General features: G+C 41.8%; 1 protein-coding gene across 1 annotated transcript in view; it reads right to left on the bottom strand.

Annotated features, from left to right (window-relative positions):
• The window catches only part of LOC145405083 (kin of IRRE-like protein 3), a 164,161-nt gene that overhangs the window by 76,620 nt on the left and 71,959 nt on the right, over positions 1-15,582 (bottom strand). Inside the window, exon 4 of the mRNA XM_080276597.1 lies at positions 11,847-12,004. Within this exon, the coding sequence (XP_080132723.1) occupies positions 11,847-12,004 (158 nt within the window). The remainder of the gene's footprint in view (positions 1-11,846; positions 12,005-15,582) is intronic.

Genomic DNA, 15,582 nt, shown 5'->3' with positions numbered 1-15,582 from the left:
AACGAAGACATGGAAGGAGAGAGACCAACTAGGAGAGTATATGTGAGTGAGGTGGAGGGGGAAGAAGGAGGGGGAGACCGAGGATAAGATGGAGGGATGGGATAGAGAGGTATACGAGAAGGGGGGTTGAGTTGGGGGGACGGGCAGCGAGATGGCAGGGCACGGCGACATGGAGGCGATTTGTTTGCGGCCACCATTTGCGGGATTAAGGCGTCTGGCTATAGACAGACAATAACAGGCAAAAACAATCAAGAACTCCTCCGGCAATGCAATCAAGCTATTCCCCATTCATCCCGCTCCCCCCCTGCCAAGAAGCCAGAGATAAGAGGGAGTGGTTGGAGGGCAAACACAGGCTGGCAAATAAATCCCACACCAGCACCGATGATGAGTTTCACAGGAGAGGGTCATCAATCCAGGGTCACGCACTGAATCCCCCTTCCCCCTGTCTCCCTGTCCCCTTCTCTCCCACCCTTCCTGACCCTCCCTCTTATGCCTAACTGCTCTCCTCCTCTCCTACTCCTCCTAACACCCCCCCCCCTTCTGTTTCCTCTTCCCATCTCTTCTCCATTTACCCATCTTTTCTCTCCATCTCCCTTCACTGACCTTCCACCTTCTTCTTTCTCTCTTGACTTCCCCTCCCTTTTCCTTCCTCTCCTCTAATCTCCACTTACCGCCTCCTCCTCCTCCTTCCCTTTCTTCGTCTCTTATCGTCTCCTCTTACCTCTCCTCCCGTTTCTTCCCTTCAGATCACTTTTTGATCTCAGTTCACTTCTCTCTACATTCAGCTCAGTTTTATCTTATCTTCCCTTGCCTTCCCTCGTCTCTCTACTTGCTTCAGGTCACTTCTCTACTTTCCTCCCATCTTCCTCCTTCTCTCCTCTCCTCTCATATTCGATTCTCTCTCCTCCCTTCCCTTACTCCTCATCTCCTCTCGCTCATCCTTCCCTTTCCTCAACCCTCCCCTTCCATCCTTTATTCTTCCCTTTCTAATCTCTTCATTTCTCATCCCTCCTTCTCCTCCTCATCCTTGTTCTCTCCTCATCCTTGGTATGGTTCCGCCCTTCCTTCCCCTCTCCCCTTCCTCCCCTCTCCTCTTCTACATTCTTCCCCTCCCCCTTACCTCTCCTCACACTTAACCTCACCCCCACTTTTCTGAAACCCTCTCCTCTCCTCTCCTTCCACTCGTAATTGATTCCATATCCTCCCATCCCTCCCCCTTACCCCTCCAGTTCCACTCCCTCCCCTAACCTCATCCTTCCTCAGCCTCCACAGCTCCTCTCCCCTCTTCTTCTGTCTCCCTATTTCCTCTCTTCCCTCACCCCTCTCATATCTGACCCTCATCTCTCCCTTTACCCTTCCCCTCATTCCCCTAACCCTTCCTTTTTTCCTTCACCCTTGACTTCTCCCCTTTTCCCCTCTCACCCCTCACCTCTCCCCCTTCCTCTTCCCCTACCTCTCCTAACCCCTGCCCTCTCTTCACCCCTCACCCTTCCCATCTCTCTCCCAACCCCTCCCCTCTCCCCTCACCCTTCACCTGAGCCCTCATCCTCCCTGTCCCACATCTGCATCACATTTCAATTCAGCAGCGGGTGTTGTCATGGACCGGGACATCAAACTCCCCCCTCCCTCCCTTCCTGTCTCTCCCCTCCCCGACTCCTCCCTCCCCCAGCCTCCCTTTACCCCTCTCCCCCTCCCAAAACCACCGTTTACTCCTCCCCCTCCCCCACTCTGCCTGTCCCCTCCACCACTCTCATCTACTGGGCTTATTTCACATGCTAACGCTTCAAGCACACAATTTCAAGGGGCTGGAGTGATTTGAGGTCATTTTATCTACCTAGCTGATTATTTATATACTTTTTACCTGGCCATCGATCTTTGTCTATCTTTATGTCTGTCTGTCCGACCATCTTTCTAGTTATCTGTCTGTCATTGTCTGTCTATCTATCTCTGTCTGTCCGACCATCTTTCTAGTTATCTGTCTGTCATTGTCTGTCTATCTATCTGTGTCTGTCTGTCCGCCTGTCTGTGTCTGTCTATTTGTCTACCTGTCCGTTTCTGTCTCTGTCTCTCTGTATCTGTGTCTGTCTGTCTGGCTGTCTTTAAGTATCTAAGTCTATATAACTCATTCTTTGTCTATCTACCCATCCATCCATCTGTCTATCTATTTATCCATTACTGTTTACTCTAACAAACAGCTTCGGGAGAATCATTAGGCTTGTTGCTGCTCGCTTTCCTTTGCACTTCTTCGTGCTCTTTATCTTCCTTTTTACTATCTGACGCTACACTGAATAAACAGCCTCTAAAAAAGGACCCTAGAAGCGTCCCTGTCCCTACTCAGCAACGACCCCTCTTCCTACGACTCACCACCCTCCCTCACACACACACACACACACACACACATCTCTAACTGTGAGGGAGTGATATTGCCAGAGTGCCTGTCTATAATCATTTCACTTTAACTTGGCCTAAAATTGCCATCTCTTCATCTTGAATGCCGAGGGGTAACAACAAACAAACGCTAGAATATGATGCTAGTCACGAAGAAGTGCCATAGAAAGGATGCAGAACTGAGGCACTGTCTTTTTTTTGCCACTGATCTACGTGAAGGTGCAAAAAAAGACAGGCTCTGGGCAAGTTGGGGTGAAGAAGGTATAGTTGTCATCATCTTCATCATCATCATCAAAATTTCCATCATCATCATCATCATCACCCTCCTCCTCCTCCTCCTCCTTCTTCTCCTCATCATCATCAAACTCACCATCACTACCATCATCATCATCATCATCATCAAAATCACCATCATTACCATCACCATGATCATCATGATCACCCTCCTCCTCCTCCTCATCATCATCATCATCATCATCCCTCCAGTATCCTCCCCTTTCACCTTACCCTCACCTCGCCAAGAACAACAACATAGTATTGATTCGATAATCTTAAAATTCTAGCTACACGTGACCAACAATCCCCCCCCCAAAAAAAAAAAAAAAAAATTAATCAATACATCTACTTAAAAAAAAATTAGTACACAAATATTATACATAATAACAAATTCATCTTTCAAATTTTATTCATTTTTCCCCAATAAATACAAAGCTGAGTCCACAAATAATTAATAAAAAAAAAGGATCTTTCCAATTTTATTATCTTTGTTTCTAATCAACGCAACGTCATGAGATACAGGCAGTGAAAATATATCAAACATTATCTCGTCTTGAAAAAAATTGCTTAATCCTGAAACAATCACACACACACACACACACACACACACACACACACACACACACACACACACCACACTACACTACACCACACCACACCACACATCATCAACCTAGCACCGTCAACACTACCGGCGTAACACAACAACCTTTTATTTCAAGTTCTTCCTGATCAGCACAATACCCCATAAAAAATATATAAAATTAAATTAAAATAAAAAAACCAATTAGCAACACCACTTTCTTTCCTCATCAGGTAATGAAAATGGCGAGGGAAAAAAAGAAAAAAAAAAGCGGGCGTTTCAATTATCAGTCGGGATATTAATGGATTTCTTTTTCATTTTTTTTTTTCTGAATGCTATTGATACTCTACACGCTGGCTTCATCACTGTCTTCTCTCTCTCTCTCTCTCTCTCTCTCTCTCTCTCTCTCGTGTGTGTGTGTGTGTGTGTGTGTGTGTGTGTGTGTGTGTGTGTGTGTGTGTGTTACATTACTAGATTACTTTTTATCTACTTTAACATTACCTAAAACCCCCATCTTTCCATCTTGGATCATGGGCTGTTGCAAGAGATTATGGCATCAAGAGAACACACGGCTAGTCACGAAGAAGTGCTAAAGAAAGTATGAAGAACAGTAGTATTGTCCTAGTCTGCTACGGACTACGGAAAATAAGCCGCAAAAGGACGAAAATCTGGTCACAGTTAATTGGGTCGACGTATACAAGGTGTTTTATTTCCTTAGTACAGTAGCCTGCCTCTCTCGATCAAAACACTTCGTCAGTCGATATATTTTAGTTAATTATTTGATTGAGCGAAGCGAGCGAGAGCACTTTACTTCGTCCGAAATGTAGTGCACAAAATTCTTGCCCCCAAATGGCCTGTAAAATATTCCTGCTGGAGCAACACCAGACCTTCGTGTCCTTCTCGGCAATTGAACCAGTTACGGTCTGTCCTAACATTTTAAGACTCATCAAAACTGCCTTTAAGTGGTACCAGAGTTTCTTCCTGAACAGTGCCAGGATTATCCTAGATATAGATGAAAAACGCCCCAAACAATTTTGATAAGGAAGAACAGAGCTCACAAACTTTTTTTTTTATTAATTTATTCTAAGATATTATGCCAATCATGGCATATCATCCCTTTATGAAACTCATGAAAACTGGCTTCCAGTGGTATCACTAAATTCCCCCCAAAGCAATAAAAGTAGCCAAAAAAGATTTTGAAACTGCAACTTTGCTTACTGGTCACATTCCTTATACCATAATAACAAGAAACAGGCATCCACATCACAGGTGTGGAACGTGTCCGAGTGAGGATTTTTTTTTTTTTTTTTTTTTTTTTACAATTTTCGTCTACATTTGACTTTTTTGGGGAAAGTAACTGCCACCAATGGAGGGCAATGTTTGTGACATATTAAAAATGGTATGACATGTCAAGATTCTTTCAACAGCTGAGAAGAAAAAAGTCTGTCAGGCAATTTTTTTTTTTTTTTTTTTGGCTATACGAAGCAAGACTTTTACACACAGAAATTCGGCTAAAGTAAGGTGTTCTCGTTCTCTTCCCTAGCTCTATATATATATTTTTTTCACTGCACTGTTAAATTAATTCTCGAGCATTACATCGCCTGAACAGAATTCCTTTCATCAGTTGGCCAGAATTCCCTTTCGCGGTCCAGATAGACACAGGAAGGATGAGAGAGGGACGGTGACTGGAGCTCCAATAATCTCTTTCCAATTAGAGGATCGCCTGAATCCTTCCAAATTACACTAACGTAAAGTAGTGGTGCGTGAACGATCCTTGAGGGAATACATCAAGAGCAACGGCTAATGGAAAGGCGAACTTACTACCAGACATTCCATCTCCTCTCATTTCTTTCCTTCTCGCGTTTCTCCCAACCAAAGCACTTCATTGATAATTTTTTCCCCAAATTACACCGCATAATAACTGTCTGACATTTCATCCTTTCTTCAGATTTCTCCACCTACAAACTTAATTCAGCAAGTTATCTTTATTTTGTCCTGAATGACACTAACGTACAGGGACGAAACGTGGACGATAATTAAGGGATACGAATTAACGAGTATTATGAAACCGAAAAATGACAACGAGGTAATTCGTCACTTCCTCAGAGTTCCTTCCACAACAGACCCATTATTGATTTCTTTCTGTTCGGTTCTAATTTTCATTCCAAAAATACCTCAGTCGTTTCATCGTCTTACCACACCTTCCTTTGGCCAGGTAGAGGAAGGATGAGAGGGGGAGTCTGGTGGCTGGCGGTCCAATAATCTGTTTCCAATAAGAGAATCACGTGAATCCTTTCCGATACTCATCTACGCGTTGTTTCTCTCCATCGCCGTGAATCTTAGACATCAAAGGCCAACTTGAGACGGAGTGTAGAGGCTTGAGGTGCGTGGAGAACGAGGGGCTTCTCTCTCTCTCTCTCTCTCTCTCTCGCGTATCGTATCATATTTAAGGTCGAGCATTTTTCCTTCCTAAATTTAATTCTGTGGACTCATCTGTCTTCAATTTCCTCCCTCCATCTCCCCCCCTTCTCTCTCTCTCTCTCTCTCTCTCTCCCTCTCTCTCTCTCTCTCAGTTTATTTTCTGTCACTATGCAAGGTTTTCTTTGTGTCTGAATCCATCCTCAGTATTTCTGTTTTCTAACACAAATATTCTCCTTGCTTGTCTGTAACCAAGCTCTCTCTCTCTCTCTCTCTCTCTCTCTCTCTCTCTCTCTCTCTCTCTCTCTCTCTTCATACAGACTCATCCTCTATGCGGTTTGTCTTTTTCATTTCACATTTTTCTCCTCCTCTTCCTTCCTCTCATATTCTTCTCTCTATGTTCATTTTTATTTCGTTTCTCTCATTCTTTCATTCTCCATTTATCTGGCTCCCTATTCCTTTCAGCCTTCCTTTCATTCCTTTTGTCTTTCCTCAGTACTCTCTCTCTCTCTCTCTCTCTCTTTCCCTCCATTTTACATCCTCTACCACTTTCTTCATTCCTCCCTTTCCTTCTATCCTTCATTCCTATTTCTTTCACATACCTCTCACATTCCCTCTTCCCATCTTTCCCGTCTTCCTTTCCTTCCCTCTACCTTTTCATTTGCACCTCTCTCTCTCTCTCTCTCTCTCTCTCTCTCTCTACCTGCCCATGGACTTCCACACCTCACACCCTCCCCGGAGATGAGAAACTTTGCCCATTAGTCTTTTTCAGAGGCTGCAGCCTCTCGCCACCTAAGTCCCCCCTGCGATCGCCTCATGAAGTGCTCGCATCCCGTTTTCTTTCCCCTTCTCGGCCTGGACATCTTGTACTTTCGGACCCGCGTTCTCGTCGGTTTTGGAAGCTCCCTATCACCCCTTCCTAAGCGATTTATTTTTCGATATGGATTTATTTTTAGGTATGGCTGGTTAATATCGTTTTGTACGCTATGTATGTGAAGTGAGGCGATACTAGAAGGACTATATATAACACAGAGGATGACAGTAAGGTGTAATAAGAAAAATAAATCGCTTAGGAAAACATGCTACGGAGTTTCCTTAACCGACGAGAGCACGGGTCTCGAAAACAAATATCCAGATATATTTTTTTCCCTGATGTCATTATTATTATTATCATTATTATTATTATTATTATTATTATTTTCTCTGCAGAGTTTGAATTATTAAGGAAATATCTATGGCAGGTGTCCATTTTATTTTTCTATGAGTGCCAATTGATATTTTCCTGGATTGTTACGTATCATTCCTTTGAATTGCAGTAATATTTTCCCTCACCTATATTTTCCGGAAACCAGGCGCTTTACTCCCGCAGACTTGAGCTATTTTAGTTAAGCATATATTAGGGTCCCGAAGCTCCCGTATCTACCTAGTATTCTTGCTCTCTCTCTCTCTCTCTCTCTCTCTCTCTCTCGTCTTTCTTCTATTTGTTTTTCTTTTTCCTTTATTAATTTTTTGCCTTATTTTTCTTTCTTTCATTTTTGTTTTTTCTTTCATTTTTTTTACTTTCTTTTTTCTTTCTTTCATTTTTTACATTTTTTCTTTTATTTCTTTGCTTTCTTTTTTTCCTTTAATTTTTTGCTTTCTTTTTCATTTTTTGGATTCTTTATTTTCCATTTTTATTTTTCCCATCGACTGAGAAAAAGGTAATTGTTTCAGCTCGCCGTAAAGCACTGTAAAAATTCAGATATAACACTAATTCTACATCGACCCTTACGAGCAATATTTCGCAGACAATCTCTTCCTTGCGTTCTCTCCTGCCTTCCATATTTCTCATGCTTCCCCGAAATCCAGGGAGTATATGAGAGAGGGGTGTGTGAGTTGTGGGGAGGGAAGCGTGATAGCAGAGGACAGGGCGACATGGAGGCGATTTGTTTATAGCCACTCCTTATGGGATTGAGGCGTCTGGCTATAGATGGATAGATAGGCAGATCTTTCCTTTTCACACCCTTGCTCTGTGCTCCATATTGATCCCAGGACGATTTTATTCAGCCGAGAGAAATCCTCCCGGCCACAGAATTAATGCTAACACAGAATAAAAGCCACTGGAAAAATTGATAATGATTAGTAAGCATATTTGTCCATTGTTTTCTCTATGGGTGGGAGAAGAGGCTTGAGGAGGCACTTGAGGGCTCTCTCTCTCTCTCTCTCTTTGTGTGTGTGTGTGTGTGTGTGTGTGTGTGTGTGTGTGTGTGTGTGAGAATCAGAGTCCGCCCTTCTGTTTCACATTACTACTGTTCCATCTTCTAAGGCTCGTAATGTCTGTGTGGTCTGTGTATCTATTATTCAAGAGGTACTGAAACTAAGCATACAAGTTTTTTCACCAATACTCCCCTACAAATTCGTAATATCTGGAATTATCATATTTTCTGAAACATATACGAAGGAACACATGACAAAGATTTAGTATTTTCTTTTGCCTGATAACTATACTCCTTTGACTCTAACTTGGCCTAAAGTTGTCCTCTCTCCATCCTGAATGCTGAGCTATATCGAAAGAATTAACATTAGATTATGGTGCCAGTCACGAAGAAGTGCTGTGGGAAGGATGTAGAGCCGTAGTACTGTCTTCTCCTACCACTGAGCTACGTGAAATAAGCCGTAAAGGGACGAAAATTTGGGCCAGGTTAAAGTGAAATGGGTATAGTTTATGTGAAGCGCTTGTAAAAATATACTAATAAAGATTTTAAAGAATGCGCACATGGCTTTACTTATCAGGTAGAGCCAGAAATTCGAAGTCTTAAAGTGTGACCTATTTTCTGGTTATGGTCAAAGGTCTATCTTTTTATTATTATTTTTATCTTTGCTCCATCCTGCCTCGTCCTATATTGGTGAGAATGAGTGTCGTGATGATAATGATGACGATGATGTTAATGGTGATGATGATGATGATGAAGACGGTGACGAAGACGGTGATGATGACGAAGACGATGGTAAATACTCTGTACATCACCATCACTATTTCCAATTCCCATCAGATCTCAAAAACGGCATAAAAGCAAAAACCTGGAGGAAGAGGAGTTCATGAGGGGGCCAAGGTACAACTCGGGGAAAGTTTGGAGGCTGGAGGTCCGGAGATGATGATGGGATGACGATCAATCATCAAGAGGTGCGGCAAGAAAATGAAAGATCGCTCGGGGGGAACAAGGTATCTCTCATATCGGGAAGGAAAGAGAAAAACAGACGGAGGAATAAGTAGGAAAAGTAGGAGAGAAAGGAGGAATAAGGAGGAAAAGTAGGAGAATAGAAGTAGTAGTAGCAGGACAAGAGTAGGAAAAAATGAAAGATCGTTCGGAAAGGCAAGGTATTTCTCATATCGGGAAGGAAAAAGAAAAACAGACGGAGGAATAAGTAGGAAAAGCAAGAAAGAAAGGAGGAATAAGGAGGGAAAGTAAGGGGAGAAAGGAGGAATAAGGAGGGAAAGTAAGGGGAGAATGGAGGAATAAGGAGAGAAAGTAGGAGAGAAAGGAGGAATAAGGAGGAAAAGTAAAGGGAGAAAGGAGGAATAAGGAGGGAAAGTAGGAGAGAAAGGAGGAATAAGGAGGGAAAGTAGGAGAGAAAGGAGGAATAAGGAGGAAAGCAGGAGAGAAAGGAGGAATAAGGAGGGAAAGTATGAGAGAACGAAGGAATAAGGAGCAAAAGTAGGAGAGAAAGGAGGAATAAGGAAGGAAAGTAAGGGGAGAAAGGAGGAATAAGGAGGAAAAGTAGGAGGGGAAGAAGTAGTTGTAGTAGTTAGCAGCAAAAGTAGGACAAGAGTAGGAAAAAATGAAAGACCGTTCGGAGGGACAAGGTATCTCTCATATCAGGAAGAAAGGAGAAAAACAGACGGAGGAATGAGTAGAAAAAGTAGGAGAGGAAGGAGAAATTAGGAGGAAAAGTAGGAGAGAAAGAAGGAATAAGGAGGAAACGTAGAAGGGAAAGAGAAAGAAAAAGGGTGGCAGGAAGGAGTGATGTATCTCTCATGAGGAAGAAGAGAGTAAAACGGAAGGAGGAATAAGTACAAAAAGGCAAGATAGGAAAAATAAAAGAAAATAAAAACTCACACAGCAGGAAGACTGGCGTAATAGGAAGGAGGAATAAAGAGAGAAAAAAAGAGAAGGAAAAATAAAGATCGCATAGAAGGGACAAGACCTCGAGATGAAAACAATAAAATAGTAAGGTAAATAAAGGAAGAGTAAGATAAAAAAAATAATACAATAAAATGGAGGGTCGCTTGGGAATGAGGCAAGGAATCTATTGTGTCCGGAAAACCAGGGCAAAAAAAGAAAGAAAAATACATGAAAAAAGATGAAAAGTGAAAGATCGCTGAGGGGAGGGCAAACTATCTTATGTCGGGAAGAAACAAGACAACAGGAAAAGGAATAAATACAGAAAGCAGGATTTATGAAGAACGAGAAATAATGAAGTGAAGAAAATTAAACATCACTGAAGGAACAATGTATTTTTCATACAGGGAAGAAATGAGTAAAACAGGAAGATAAATGAATAGAAAAGTAGGGTTGAAGAATTATAAGGAAAGATAATGGAAGATCGCAAGTATATTTAACATCGTGAAGTGTCAAATAGCGACAGAAATAAATAAAAAGAAGGATAATGATAAACGTAAGAGGAAAATGAAAGATCAAATGGAGGGATGAGGGTAGCTCACATAAAGGGAGGATCTCTGTAAAACAGGGAACTGAATAAACAGGAAAGGTAGGATCTGAGAAAAAATGAAGACTGATGAAAGGGAGAAAATGAAAGAATGTTGGAGGGAATGTAGCTTATATCGTGAAAACAACAGGAAGAAGAGGAAAAAGAAGAAGAATAAAAAATAAAAGAAAGAAAATAAGAAACAAAAATAATTAATAATAATAATAACAATACTTATATGAGTAAAAATAAGAACAGGAATAAGATAAAATAGGGCCGTGGGATTTATGAAAGACGAACATTTTTACGCTGTGGTAAGTGTTAAAGCTTTTCTTACACTAGCCAGGAAATATATACAACATGTTTTCGGTGAGTCTCTGTGCCCTAGGAGATGGGAGATGTGGCAGTGTGATGTGAGGTATTGTGTTGCGTGGTAGTTTCTAGGGTGCAAGTGTGATGTGTGTATGGTGTGGCAGTGTGAAGTGTGGCAGTGTGAGGTGTGGCAGTGTGTGGTGTTCTAGTGCAGTAATATGTGTTGTGGTCATGAGGGGTGTGAGAGTGTCAGCTATGGCAATGCGTGGTGCTGTGGTGTGGCAGTGTGAGGTGCGGTAGAATGAGGTGTAGCCTAGTAGTTTATGGAGAAATTGTGTCTTCTTCAGAGTGAAAATAATATATATACACAGAATGCAAACCGAGTCTACCTAAATCTCTGAATGAACCTTACTGTGCGGAAACTGACAAATAATTAATATATTCGTGATCATATATAGTTACTGTTCCATCATACACTAGTAAAGCAAAAGATATCAATAACCAATTTAGCGGTGCTTCTCTCAGTCATATAATTTCGGGTGAGGGGTGTTCCAGGAGAGAATAAACCCCTCGCCTCTATTTCACGCTTCAGGCAATAGAGGTTTCTGTTAATATGTACGAAACTGTCTAAGGTTTAACTCTTACCTGCACCTAACTACAAAATGAGAGAGAGAGAGAGAGAGAGAGAGAGAGAGAGAGAGAGAGAGAGAGAGAGAGAGAGAGAGAGAGAGAGAGAGAGACGGGGGAAAAATGCAATAAGGAAAAGCTGATTGCGGCCCCCACCACACACTCAAGCATTGCAGTTATCTTACTAGCGAAACCTACAGTGAAAGACAGGACAAACGGTTTCCTGTACTGAAAAAAAAAAAAATACTACGCTGGGTGGTAACCATATATCCTGAATTAGACATCGGTGGCCAAGCGGGGTAAGGCGATCAAACCAAACATTGCTCATTGGGGAAATATGGAATGATGAAAAGTAGAATTGCGAACATAAATACTGATACACTTCTTTAGGATAAAATTAATAATAAGATAGTGAACAATGACTTACGGAATCCAGCAATTCGTTCATTATAACCCAACGAATTTATCAGAATATTGTGCAAGAGTTTCATATCTATTCGACTACAAGGTGGATCATTATTTTTGTCCGCGACTGTACATGTCAAAAATTTCTTACCTGCGTGGCCAGAACCTCCTCCAGTCGGTCGGGTCTCTTGATGGTCCAGGTGAGGGTGGGGGCGGGTCTGCTGCCGAAGGTCTCACACCCAACGCGATATCGATTCCCGGCCAGCAGAGGCGAACCCAGACCCGTAATCCGTACCCGTTGAGGCGCCACTGAGAATAGCAAAATTATTATTATTATCATTATTATTATTATTATTATTATTATTAACTACCACTACTATTACTACTACTACTATCTGCGTCCTCGTCCTCCTCCTCCCACTCATCATCATCATCCTTCTCCTTCTCCTTTCCTCTTCCTCCTCCTCCTCCTTATCATCACCATCATCATCATCATCATCATCATCATTCTCATTATCCTCATCCTCATCATCGTTATCATAACCTGTCACCTCCTTGCATCATCATCATCATCATCATCGTTATCATAACCCGTCACCTCCTTACATCATCATCATCATCGTTATCATAACCCGTCACCTCCTTACATCATCATCATCATCATTACCTTTAACTCATTCCACCCAGTACACAGAACGCGAGTTACCAAGAAATAGAAACAGGAACTTAAATAACTAGGAGAATTATTAACTGTGTTCCTTGAATGAGTTCTCTGTGTCTGTCTGTCTGTCTCTCTCTCTCTCTCTCTCATCCACCTATAACTCACTAATACATGGGTCGGTAAAAACAAAAAGAAATAGGCACACACACACACACACACACACACACACACACACACACACACACACACACACACACACACACGACAATTAAACCCGCCAGTATATTCGTCTAATGAGGGTCGTTGTTTTAAAGTTAATGCAGGAATTATTTGCCCCGAGTTTATGGATGTTTTCGCCACCCTTACGGTCCAACTATTCATAAGTCACCCGTGAAACAGTACCGTTTTTTGTAATGGATGTTTGAGGTCACTGTTTGGATTTTTTTTCTATATGGTTTGAGGTGTTAGTGTGTCTCGAGTGTTCTCTCTCTCTCTCTCTCTCTGAATCTTTATATTTCATTGATGCTACCTCCTGGCGATTTTCTTGAGCTCAAGGACAAAGATTCGGAACTGGAGGGGTTATAGATCGTCTTCATTAACCCCTACAATACTAAGATGCTCTCCAGACTTAAGGAAATCGTCTGACAGCACAAGACATACAGTGGAAATAAGCGTACTCGTGCTGAACTGGTGGTGTCCTATTGATATGCAGATAAGAGATAAGGAAATTGTTGAAGGGGAATTTCATATGGCCCCAAATGATAAGACGTTCCTGGTGAAAAAAAAAAATACTCAGTTTTTATTTATATTTAGTTTATCGTTTTCATTTATTCTAATTTATTAATTTATCTTTTTATCTCATTTATCTACTTTATCTTTTATTCTTATTTTTATCTATTTTATTTATCTACGTATTTTTTATTATTTTTATATATATTTTACTTATCTATTTTATTTACCCGTATTTATTAATTTATCTATTTTTTGTTTATCTATTTTATTTTTTGGGAAAGGATAATTGTTGCTCTCTAAATGATCTAAACAATTAATTATTCTTCCATAAAATAGTTACCCCCATTTTTTTTTTTTTTTTCATTTTTTACATGAGGGTGCTTCTGGGTTCACTATGCAAATACACATATACATACATACATATGAATGAGTGTATTATAGACGAGAGACCTGTAGAGCGATGAATGGGCTGCTGATAGATGGGAAGTGGGGTGTGGGGGTGATAGATAGATAGTGGCTGAGATGATAAAGATGGATATAAAGGGGATAGATGGATGGAAAAACAGATGGAAGGACGGATGGTTGGATGGATATACAGAAAGTTATAGACAGACAGACAGACAGACAGACAGAGATACATATACAGATGGACGGACAAACCAACAGACAGACAAACGGACTGACAGATCGAAAGACAGACAATCAGAGGAAGCCTGGTGAGAAAGAATCGTAGTACTGACACTCCAACTTAAAACTGTGTAGAAAAAAATAAAACACAGAATGGGTTGAAGAAGAGGTAAGATTTAGACAGTGCATCAAACATAAGTAGAAACAGAACTGGAGAAAAAGAAACGTGAGAGAGAGAGAGAGAACTGAAGCAGAGGAAGCATGACAAAGAGAACTGGAGAATAGAAAGGTGAAAGAGAACTGGAGAAAAATAAATGAGAGAGAGAGAGAGAGAGAGAGAGAGCTGGAAGAAAAGAATGTGAGACAGCCAACGGTAAACAGAGAGGCAAACAGACAATACAAAAACCTGCACTGAATTATTTGGCTTGGTGCTCGGCCAGACAAAATCACTTAAATTGTTGATGTGGTTTCTGTTGTGGCCTAGAAGTACTCTGAAACATGAACTCTGTGGACTGCAGGCTCAAGCTGTCCCTCTCCTGCAGCCCACCATCCTCTTTCGGGGGATAGGGAGGTAAATGAGGGACGTCTATATAACCAGGCATTTGAGCCCTCTGATTATCATGGTGCCACCACGTGAAGGCGTTCCTACTGAGCACCTGTCCATTATTACAAAGCGGAAATGTCCATAGGCAGGTGAGACATTTCGCAGGAACGATAATTAAACAGCATGGGGTAGAGTTTTATTATTACTAAGAAAAAGGGAAGGTGGTGCTGGATGACAGGAGGGGACGCCGAAGAAGAGGGATAGAAATGCTTTGAGGTCCTTTTAGTGAAGCCGTTAAGAGGATGAGGCAGAGGTCGAGGATGAGATTTAGGAGGATGAGGTTGAGCCGAGGGTGAGGAGGAACAGGATGAGCTTCAGGTCGAGGTGTGAGGTGGAGGAGGACGAAGGGGATGACGAAGAGGCTGACGAAGAGAGGAGGGAGACAAAGCTAGGAAAGACTGTAGTGTGGTGTTGAAGGAGATGCAAGGTTGAGGTTAGGGTGGCATGCAAGAAGATGAAGAGGGAGAAAAGGGAGACCAGACGGAGGTAACTTAAAGGAACAATGTGAGGTAGAGGACGAATACGAGTCATAAACAAACTAAGGCAGAGTCAAGGATACAGGCAGAAGAGAATAGACTGCCAGATAGAGTGCGCGGAAGAGGTAGGAAGAGAAAAGACTGCCAGAGAGAGAGTTCGAGATAGACAAGAAGAGACTGCGAGGTAGCGGCAAAAGAGAATAGGCAGCGAGGTAGAGTCCGCGGTAGAAGTAGACGAGTAAAATAAGGGGTAGGAGATAAACCCAAGGCAGGAGTCCATAAAAACCAGTCCCTCTCAGATAATGGAAGGGTCCGGGGAAGACTCAAAGGGTTTAATGGAGTTCGTAATTGGGTTATGCAAAACGTTTGAAGGCGACCACGCAGGCCTAGAGATTCCCTGGTGAGAGAGAGAGAGAGAGCAATATCCCATCTTGACCCACTGTATATATATATCTATTTTATTCTCGTTAATGTTATGGTTTCTCAATTAACCATAAAAATAATAAAAAAAAATGAAATTAAAAAAAAAGTGAGAATGGGATATGGGTGGGATGGAATGAGAGGGATGGTGATGAATGAGAGGGATGGTAATGAATGAGAGGGATGGTGATGAATGAGAGGGATGGTGATGAATGAGAGGGATGGTGATGAATGAGAGGGATGGTGATGAATGAGAGGGATGGTAATGAATGAGAGGCATGGTAATGAATGAGAGGGATGGTGATGAATGAGAGGGATGGTAATGAATAAGAGGGATGGTGATGAATGAGAGGGGCAGAGGGGAGGA

This window comes from Coenobita brevimanus, chromosome 7, assembly GCF_032717465.1.
Source record: "Coenobita brevimanus isolate Jiangsu-jjx chromosome 7, ASM3271746v2, whole genome shotgun sequence".
In the NCBI taxonomy this organism is placed as follows: Eukaryota; Metazoa; Arthropoda; class Malacostraca; order Decapoda; family Coenobitidae; genus Coenobita; species Coenobita brevimanus.
This window is presented reverse-complemented; position numbering and strand designations above follow the sequence as displayed.